This window comes from Parasteatoda tepidariorum, chromosome 4, assembly GCF_043381705.1.
Source record: "Parasteatoda tepidariorum isolate YZ-2023 chromosome 4, CAS_Ptep_4.0, whole genome shotgun sequence".
Lineage (NCBI taxonomy): Eukaryota > Metazoa > Arthropoda > Arachnida > Araneae > Theridiidae > Parasteatoda > Parasteatoda tepidariorum.
In genome coordinates this window covers 70,393,284-70,404,543 of record NC_092207.1, presented here as the reverse complement: position 1 = coordinate 70,404,543, position 11,260 = coordinate 70,393,284, and the positions used below count along the sequence as shown (strand labels likewise).

The following is an 11,260-nucleotide window of genomic DNA, read 5'->3' as shown; positions in this document are numbered from 1 at the left end:
CGCTACAGAATTTTCACTATATTATGAGTATGTACTTTAGCAATGAATTCTATATTATCGATGGTGAAAAATCGCTTTGTATCAGATTTAAGAGAATTTGTGTGGGTAAAAAGAGACCAAAACATCGACATGGGAACTGATAAAATTCCATGACAAATCTCACACTAAATGGGATTAAGTGTATGAGTGTATGAAATTGTTGAATGCAATATATGTTTGCAATATTAAAAAATTTATTTTGAAATGTGAAAATTGTATTTAGTAAAGCGCCTTAAAGGCATACAAATATTAAGCAACAGAAAAGCAATGATAATATATTTAGAATAATATCGATGCATCGAATTTTTCATTTCAAAAATTAATATCTAACATGAATTTACTTGTTTTCCTTTTATTGCTTACCGCAAATGATGGCTGCCTTAAGATATTTTACCATTGCCCAATATTAACTTGTAGACATAGTCTAATACTATATTCTTGAAATACTATTTATTCGATACCCATTTAAAGTAAGTTAACCAATTAAGAAACATAGCAACACAATGCATTTCTATAGTTTGAGATCAAAATTCAGCGTCTTAACCCCTTGACGCAGATGTTACACCGGTATCGCTTTCATATATTTTTTCTGACTCTCTATTTATAAATAAATAAATATTTTGGCATTTGTTTTTAATTGAAGAAAAATGCCTAATAGTTACTTACAAATCTGCTATATTATCTGAATAATATTTGTACAAAATATATAATCCAAAAAAAGTAGTTTGATATTACTTTTTTCATTCATATTCAAAATTTTATTAATAATTGATTTTGTAAATTAAAGAAATTTCAATGATGAATTACTATTTCTCTTAGACATGAATAATTGCAAATAAGTGGTAATTTTGAAAATCATTGTTTGGAAGTTAGCCGCATTTGGACGATTTTATCTTTAATGAAGAAAAAGACACCAGGGTTTCATGCTGAAATTTCATAACCGCAAATTATTAATATAATTATATTTTCACTTAGTTTGAGGAACTAAATTATTAAAAAAATAATTTAAAGAGTATGACCAATGTGTTTAATAAAAAATTTGGGTCAAAGGGTTAAAAATTATTCTTTGAAAAGAAAAGTATTATAAGTCACACTGAACAACTAAAAATTAAGAAAAAAAACGCGATTTAAATGTCGCAATAAATAAATAAGCCACCATCTCTGTACTGCAGTGATATTTATTGCAAGGTGCAACTGTAATAAAGGCATATGAATGTCAATTGTTTTTTCAACTATGATGCTTTTATGATTTAAAGTAAGTCATTAGAGATTTTGCAAGGATTTTGCACTACGTTTACCTAAACGCTAACATTATTTTTAACTCTTTAGCGGTATTGTGATTGGTGAGTAAAATTTCACGTACGCTCTGTGAACTTCAGATAAACTTAGCGTTTGAGCGAAAAGGAACTATTGCGCTTTGCAAAATCTCTCTATTGTTAAATGTCAGGCCTTTCATTGTTACGCTAGATTCTTAAATTTTAATAATTAATTAAACTGATTACGGTTACACGTTATTATGGCTAAATGTATCAATATTAAGGTCCATACTTAAGTGTGTTACTGAATAAGTAGAAAATTAAATAAAATATGTACTACTAATTTATTTAATTAGTGAAAAATTTTACATTAAACGATACATTTCAAAGCACTCGACAATTATTTGATTCACTTTTTAATTTTTATTTTTAACCGAATAAAATATTGTTTCATCAGTGCCCTAAAACTAAAACTCGTGTTAAAAAATAATTAATATTTTGCCAATGTTTGTAACAATATCTATAAATTCAAATATATATATTTTTTTCATTATTAACATCACAAAAGTACTTTCTCATTCATCTATGAATGATAATTTCATATAAATAACAAGCAGAATACCTCACTGCACATATTTAGTCTATCACAAACTTTCTGAAAGATTTTTGTTTTTAAACTGCATTTACAACAAACCATTCTAATTTTATTCTAACTCTTTACTCTCAAATTAATATGAAACGAAAATCCTTAATACAAGCCATTTTATCAACAGCTATACAATTATTTACATGACGCAAAAAGATATTTATTGCAAGATTATAATAATCTTTAACAAGTACTAAGTAAACAAATAGAAAAAGCACCAATTTAATAAGCTTTCAAAGATTTAAAGGGTTCGCCTTGTACAAGTAGTTTTATGAATATTTACAGTTTAAAATTTTTTATTTTCCTTTGCTTAATAAATATACAGGGTATTCTGAAATCACCACTTTTAAGGCGTATATTTTTGAATTCTTTTTATAAAAACCAAATACAAAGACAAAGACAAAACAGCAAATTGATATTTAATTTAAGAAAAACAAAAGCTTTTTAAGAAATTTGGCAAATTACTATTGAAGAAGGAAAATTAAAAACATCATAGTCTATTTGATTGCCGGAGAATATTGGAGGTAGTAAATTAAAAACTTCTTCAAATGTTTCCACACAATAAAACTAGTTTCGTTACGTCTTTCACTGTAGAAAGTCTTCAGGCTCCAAAAACTTTTTTTTTTTAAATTTCCTTTCTTAAATATTGATTTTCTATATGTAAAATGCATTATTTTAGAAAGATTCTAAAAATAAATATCGAGGGCTGTGATATCGATCACTCTGTATTATACTTAGTACATAAAATGTACTGTAAATGTATAGTATATTAAAATAAGTAATAAGTTCAAAAGCATCAAATCACATTTAAGCACACAAAAAAATGAATTTAAAGGAAAGAGTTGATTTAATTTAGTGAAATGTATGTCGTAATGAATTATAACAATGCTTCAATAATTAAACTATCTTTTCTGAAAAGCAGTGAAATTCAGGATTATCTTAATAATTTACTGGAAAGCAGTTCAATTTTACATCTCTGAAAATGTACGAAAACAAAAAAACGAAATTGCTGTATCTAGTCAGGCATAAACCCAAAGTAAAGTTTTCAAAGATTTGAACAATGGATAATGGATTCTCAGTGTTGTGTTTCAAAATTTAAATGAAAAGTATTATATTACTGAAATAATTTCAATAAATTTAACTTCTTAAAATCTTAACTTGAGGTCTCAATACATTTTGATTTATGTCTCTGTTTTAAAGCTTACTTTGTCTTATTATCGTTAATTTAAAGAAAATGTTTAAAAGTAGTTTGTTAAGTCCTCCTCAAATTTCCGTTAAAATATATTTTTTCTAATATTCTATTAGAAAAGAATATTTAATTCTTAGAAATGCTTTCTTGTAGCAAAACAAAAAAACCAAATAAAACTCTTTGAAAGCTTATACGCTTAAATAATCAAAGCAATTATATAGAAAAATAAGTACATCAAAATTAACTAAATGGTGATAAATAAGTAGAAATATTTTAAAGAAAATGAAAGCTCTTTTCTAGAAGTTTTAAAAATGGACACTCACGCATCTTGTCGTCGCTTTATAAGAAGTTTACCTTTGGTCCAAGGATTCTGTACTTTGAGAGGTTGGAAGGAATCGTTAAGATATCGTTCGGTGGTACCATGTTCTACCACTAAGCTGATATCATCAAGGATTTGATCACTAATATACATTTCACTGTCCGCATTACCTTCTAATATAATTTCATTTACTTTACTTGTTACTGCCTGAACGATTTCATGCACGGTTGCCTCAGAATTCAATTTAAGTTTTATATTCATACCCTCTGGAATGTTCTCTGAATATGCTAAAAATATTTGAAGTTCATCTTCCTCGGAATCGACTTCATCATCAGCTGTATCCAAAATCGATGAAACGAATTCATAATCATCTTCGTCAGTCTCACTAGGATCATCTTCACCTTTCGGGATTGGTTTAAATTGCAAACCACAATCTGTCAAACTATCCTCATCTTCGCTGGGATGATCCCTGCTGTCATCTTGAGGAAGGTGCAGAAGAGCATCTATTTGCTGTTCTTTATAGTCACTGATATCATCATCGAAATCGTCAATATCAGGATTCGTTGCCTCGTTGGAGGACAATGAATTGCAGCTTTGTCCGGATGGTTCTAGCTTCATCACTATGCCCTCCTGGGATACCGATCCGTCTTCATTTTTATTTGCATCTAATTGTTCATCTTCATTTACAGGAGTAGTACCGGTGCACACTACACTATCACATTTATCAGAAGGGGAATCCATGTTGTAGCTAACAGTTAGTGTCTCTGAACTGTAAGCCTTGTCGACAAAAGGTTGCAGCGTACAAGTGCGTGTGTCTTCTGATGAACTTGCTGACAGCATCAGACCAGATGTTGAAGCACACCGACGCATTTCGGACGTTGTAAAGTGAGTTAAATCTTCGGGGGGACTTGAAGCTTCAGTCAGGGAGAAGCTGGAAGAAGAATTTGTAACACGGATGGATGGAGTGGGGCGAGGGAACTTTTTGAGTCCTGGTAAATCGGTTGGGACTTGAAGCGTGTGGATAGACTGGGAATGTTGAGGCGATTGGGAGGGGCTGGAACTTGGCGAGGAGTCAGGCTTCTCTATCACAAAGTTGCTGAGCAATATGCCCCCAGTAGAGTGTTTATCACGAGCGAAGTTGAGCACGTCCATTAACCATCGCATTGATCTCCAGGTATTGTCCACTTGAGTCTGAAATTGCTGTAGCTGTCTAAGGCGCGATTTCGCCGATGCAAGTTCGGATGTAGAAAATGCCTGAAATTATCATAAAATATCGTAATGAAATAAAAATAATTTAATAAAAATATTTTTTAATAATATACCACGTAAAAAATATCTTTAAAAATAATTTAAATAAAAATTACCCAAAAATTAGTTTATTTGAAAAAAATCTACTAAAATAAAGTTTAATTTTTTCAAATACGCTTTATTCAGAATAATATCGCAAAAATCATAAACGTCTTTTGTTCTTCAGGAGGATTTTATATCCCGAGAGTATAACTTACAGAGTTTAATTTTTTCTTCAAAATATCGAAATACAAACAAATTAAGGGAGTATTACTTAGGATTACGTTGTGGGTAAGTTCTCCTATAATTCGTTCAAATTTTTATATTCTGAAAATATTTTTTCAACTTCATGATTTAATCTAGCTTGTCTGAATTCATTTTTCTCTAAACTTTGAATGCATGCAAAATACAAAAATGAATATAAAATAAAATTTGCGATGAAAAGTTCCTCCCGCGGTACAGCATCTTCTTAAGGCATTTATGTTGCTTGCGTTAATAAAAATTTATCATGACTATTAAACTATTTTATTACAAGTTTTGATATCCTTACATTATTGATTCAGCTCCTCACCGAGGACTTCAATATTTACGCCTCTGTCGGGCGATATCACACAAATTGGTTACTAACCAATAAAATATCTTTTTTCGTTAAACAAATCATAAAAATAGTGAATTATATTGAATATAATATTAATAGTAATTGAATATAGTGAAAATAGAAAATCTTGAATATAGTAAATAAACTACCCATGCAGAAATGCTGGATGCTTGGTTGGTTAACTCTTCTGGAATTGAAATGTCTTGTATGTCCCATTTAAATAAAGCTAAAAAAAACATTATCAGGCTTTTCTCCCTGCATATCAAGGAGAGAGGCAGTAACGCAAAAGTGCAAAAAGTTCAACATTTGCTGTAGCAGAGCTGTGTTATCTGAATGAAATGTAAGTAGTGCAAAATTGTTATGCAAGTAACTTTGTAGAGATGTCCAAGCTAGAAGCTGAACTATATACTGAGTGGAGTAAATCAATCAATTGTCGTTTGCACCATTTTCATTGGACGATTCATTTTGCTATTCCAATAGAAACGTATTCCTAATGGTTGCTATCTGTCATTAATTGATCATTGAAGGAATGTCAGTAAACAGGTAAGTGAAGGGACACCAGCTTAGACATCTCTATATTCAGTTTCGGAAATTTAAATGGTTAGAATCAGATTTATATTTGACTGTTCCATGATATGTATGCGCTACAAAGTTTAAAATCCAGTGTTCAATAGAACTCATTTTCTTTTATAGATTGCCGAAAAATGGCCTACAAAGTAAGGGATTGTAATATATTTAATTGAATGCCTTGGAATAACAAATGGTAAAACGACAAATCAAAGTTGGGAATGCACCAGGCATTCTCCCTATTTCCTAGGTGTTTTACATAGAATGCCAAAATTTCTCACAATGTGAGCCTTTATGAAACATCGGAGTATTTTAACAGTCTTTTGTCGGTCTATTTTTAAAATAACAGTTCCTTATTTCGACTTTTTTCTCTTGGTGATTTTCTTCGGCTTTTTTCTCTAAAGCGCTTTTGTTAATCCATAGAAAGCCTAGGCAATTTATGTTGTTGTTGTTTCTCATCCCCACTGGTCTAGCTCCGCTAGACCAGGTCCATGAGTCCAGTCACCCTCAGGAAATCAAAAAACAAGACAGGGTCGCGCAGAAAATCCTTCTTTTCAAAATCCACACAACTAAGGAGAGGCAATTTATACAATGCCTAAGTAAAATACGTAAAGTATTCTGATACTTCAAACGTTGATTTAAAACACCAGGCATTCTATAACATGCCTAAGTTATGTATGAATGAATAGATGTAATCTGAAAATAGCCAAGCTCAATTTCATTATTTGCATTTATTTATTGATATTGTTTGTTGAAATATTTGAAAATAAAAGCTTTTCTTATTCCGAAAAACAATGTTTACGGTAGAAATGGAGCAGTAGTTAATTCGTTAACAATCTTTTATTTTGGACATCGATCTTCTTTCACGATCATGAAAAGAAAGTAAAAGTCGGTGATTTCTTTCGCCAATCTACATGTATCTTTTTGGTGGGCTATATTTTCTTTCTTAACCAATAGAAAGTGACTATTCCAACGTGACTCTCTCATCTGTTCTTGGAAATGAAGGGCAAAAACAAATAAAAACTTTGTTGTGTTATCGCTAAATAAGTAATTTTTGTTGTTGCAGTAAAGCCCCGACTTCTTGAACAATTTGCTAATATAGTCAGTGTTAAATGCTAATACTGAAACAAATAAATTTCGCTTAATTCAACTTATTTTCGTTGTAAGAATTTGAAGTGTTCACAGCATTCTGATGATTTAATTTTTTCTGGTGTCTTGTTTTCCAAAGCTGCTTCGAGAAACCATCATTGATTTAAGTGAAGTAGATCAATTCTGCTTTTACTTCTTCTTCTTTTTTTTTTGGCAGATATTTATTTGAAATTTTATATTTTTTTTCTTCTCTATTTAATTATAACACCACTTAAAATGCAACATAAACTTTGTAATACAATTATTAAATAATTATAACCTAAAATAATAATGATAACGGATCTAAAATGTAAATTAAAAATAAATAATTTAAAAGAAATAGGGGTTCATACATAAACTTTAATATAATCTTGAATTAGAATCATATTGCGACTTAAAGGTTTGGTAAAAAATTTGCAAAATTACGTATTTTTCATCAAAAATTAAGACTTTTCCATAGATTTCTGGTCGAATTTCATATTTCTTAAGCTGTATACCCGTTCACCGTACGGAACGAGAAAAATTAAGCTATCAATAAATTAATACTAAACAACACTGCGAAATCATGCTAAAAACCGAAAGAAATATACCTACACAATTAATAAAGATAAAATAATTCCAATTTCTTTTATTTACTCTTAATTTATTTTATTTTTACCGGTCACTTTATTTTATTGGATTAAGTAGTTCAGCTCTGCAAAATAACAATTAATTGTATTCAGCATCTTTTGGAATGAAGTTATTGCTCCTAACTAACTCATGAGGATCGAAATTTACCACAATTAAGCGATTATCTCTCCTGCTTATCTCTTTCGAAGGCTCATAAATCATCTCTTTCTACATTATCAGTGTTAAAACTGCACAGTATTAATGTAGTTTCAATCGATACCAAATATACTAATTTTATGTACATTAGTAAATTTGGCATTGACTGAAATTGCCCCAATTGCTATAATACCAAATATGCATATGACTAAAATTAATTAAGCGTAATTTGCCTCAATAATAATATTGCGGTTTTTTAAGTTTCTTTTGAACGAATTTCTAACATATCGCCATTAATTTTGCTTTTATGTACATAGCTTATAGTTTTATTTTAATTAGTAACTGTTAATCAAATTTAATTGACCATCATTGATTTCAATTATGATCCCTATTTTTTAAATTAATTAAGGCTCATTGGCGGAAAAATAGTATAACGAGTACGAATTAGTATCAGTTCTGTTAGTATATGTTACCAAAAATAATTAAGCATCACGCCATACTAATATGGGTATCACTATTAATATGGAGATTTACTACGCTTTTCCTCAATGAATAAGTATAATTTCTTTATTAATTTTTCGTGCTAAATCGTTGCTTTTTTTATTCCAGTAAGTAGCTTTTACCAAAATTAATCAAGTATCATTGGCGCCAATAATATTACGGCAATTTTTTACCTTTCTCCTAAAGGGTTTAGTACCATTTCCTAATTAATTTTGCTTTTCAGAACATAACTTCTTTTTTCAATAATGTTGAAATTAAAAGATTTAGTTTTACTGAAATACCATCTAAAGCGTAATTATATAGAAAAATAAACACCTAGATATTACTTAAGGAATACTGCTTTGGTGACGTCATCCACGTATGCTACTAAGCTTACGTTCATCATTGACCTTTTCTGACATAACGAATAAAAAATAATTAAATATCTAAAAGCGTGCGATAAATCATTTTTTGATTAATAAGAACTGTAAGCAAACAAACGTCGCCATGTTAAAGATCGTCTGCAGTTTCATTTATATCAATGACAGCTGTAAATCAATGAGAAAATTCCGTTTTAAAATGTCTCTTAATTAAAATTAAGTGATTTGTCTTAATTAAAATTAAGTGATTTTTTGGATCGGGAGTTAAAATTTCTCCTTTCGAATTCTCAGGATAGTAGAACAAAAGGTTCTGTAGTCATAAGTTCGACAGACACACAGACAGACTCTTAATTTTATTATAGACGTTTTAGGATTAATTTGACATTCTAAACTTTATATTTTAAGATTAAAATTAAAAAAATTAAATTTTGATCAAAATTTCTTTTTGAACATATTATTATATACATATACGTTTGAATATATACGTGAATATATTATCCTTTTCCTATAGTCTTAAAAATTTAAATTTAAAAGCAAATTCCAAGCTAATACGTATTTCTAGTTAAACACAAGCATTATTTACATAAAAATGACACAATAACAACTAACATATTTAAATAATTATTTTAAAATTGTATTATGATATTTTTAAAAATTAAATGTTTTTGACTTATTAAACAAACACAATTTTTTTTTAAAGATTATTTTATTATTATTCAAAACAAAGTATTAATTGCGTACAAACACATACTTACTTTTTCTGTTATAAATTGCTCTTACAAAATTTAAACAGAGTTAAAACTCATTATAGTAAAGATATTTCAAATCATAGTTTTCATTTTTACTTAAATCATAGTTTATTATACCAAAATTTAATGCTTTTAAATTCATCAGCATAGTTAAACATAACTTTTTTATATATTTGAATTGAATATGGTGAGTACAGAAAAGTATATAATTATGTATGCAATTTGTTAAGTAAAGTTTAAATAATACACCTGGAATTTCTTTAAGTATTTAGTACTACCTAATGATTAAATAATACTTTATAATATAGCTCTAACTAAGTTAGTATTACCTGGCGATGCACATGCTGAGCAACTACAGTATCCATTTCCAAAATAGAAGAAACTCTGGAATATCTTGATATGAAACTGTGTTGATAAGTTGACATATGGACTGCAAGATTTACATAGGCGATCAATCATATTAAAACAAATTACTGTAATTTTACATGGTGGTTATATTTTAACATTAGATATTATACATGGGATTTTTTATTCATTTCAATCTACTGCAGTGTTTTTGGTAGCATATTTTATTAGCTTACATAAAATTTAAAAGGAAAAAAAAATCTTAATAGAAATTGTTTTATATCATTACTTTAAACCAAGAAAAAAAAACGTGTTTTATAATTTTTGAAGCATAAATATTTATTCAAAAATCATTTCTGAATAATAAGACTTTCTAAAATCTTGACATTTGTCGTAGTATAACTATATTTAATAAGTGGTGACAAAACGTTTAAAGTTTTGTTAAAAAAATATTCTCGGAAGCAATTCTGCTAATGAAAAAAAAAACTATACTAGCTAAAACTAACTTAATCATTATCACTGTGAGAAGAATTCAGAGTAGAATTGTTTTTTTTATTTAATGGAGGGCACTAGGGGTTGTCCCATTGGCCACAGAAATGCCAGAAATGCTACTCACTTCTCGTTACCCAGTGGGCACCTGTGGCGAGGCCACGGCGGTGGAGCAGCGTCGCCCACGTCACACAACCACAAACCCGTTTATAGGGCTGGTCACATTCACACACAAAGGAGGAAGGACATAGAACACAGAGAGAGAGAAAGAAACATCCATGCACTGAGCAGGATTTGAACCCGCGACCAGCGGTTCCGCAGTCAGGCACGCGAACCTCTCGACCACCAGGTTGGCAGAATAGAATTGTAAATGTTATAAAAATCCTTTTTTTTCTTAATTACAATTTTTTTGCATGTTTATTAGTTAGAAACTTTTGCTTCATTTTATATTTATTTTTGTAATGGCATTAAATATTTGTACAAACACTACCTACATGTATCTTGAACTGGTTTAACCCCTTCTGTGTCCGCATCGCGTTTCATACCTTCTGCCCTTTTGTGCCTTGTTAGCCGGCATTGTATGCCATGCGACGAAGAGAAAAATTGCATTCCCACTTTCTGCATAATTTTCGAAGTGAGATTTCCACCCTTGAATTGAAATCAAAATGATTTTGTACTTTCGGTAATTTCTTTTTCATTGGTGTTAAAATTATTCATTACTATTAAAATTATTCATTAGTACTAAAATTATTTAATTGCATTAGTATTAAAATTATTTAATTTCATTAGTGTTAAAATTATTTCATTTTATTAGTATTAAAATTAATTATTATTAATTAGTTATTAGTATTAATTATCTATCTATATATATATTTCTCTTACACGGCACCAAAAAAAAGCCTCATTACAACTCCCCGAATGGCAACGTTAGAAAATTGACCAATGATTGCTGCTAAAAATGTCACATGGCAAATGTCACATGAGGTGGCTCAACATATAGCGCTTTTAAAAACGGAAACAATA

At 29.4% G+C, this 11,260-nt stretch overlaps 1 protein-coding gene across 2 annotated transcripts in view; it reads right to left on the bottom strand.

Moving 5' to 3' along the window:
- Window positions 1-1,230: 1,230 nt before the first annotated feature.
- The window catches only part of LOC107437900 (ankyrin repeat and fibronectin type-III domain-containing protein 1-like), a 166,378-nt gene continuing 156,348 nt past the window's right edge, over window positions 1,231-11,260 (bottom strand). For both annotated transcript variants that reach the window (XM_071180013.1, XM_071180014.1), the window contains exons 22-23: window positions 9,733-9,833; window positions 1,231-4,703 (exon numbers count right to left, since the gene is read on the bottom strand). In XM_071180013.1, the coding sequence (XP_071036114.1) occupies window positions 3,450-4,703; window positions 9,733-9,833 (1,355 nt within the window). In that variant the 3' untranslated portion in view covers window positions 1,231-3,449. The remainder of the gene's footprint in view (window positions 4,704-9,732; window positions 9,834-11,260) is intronic.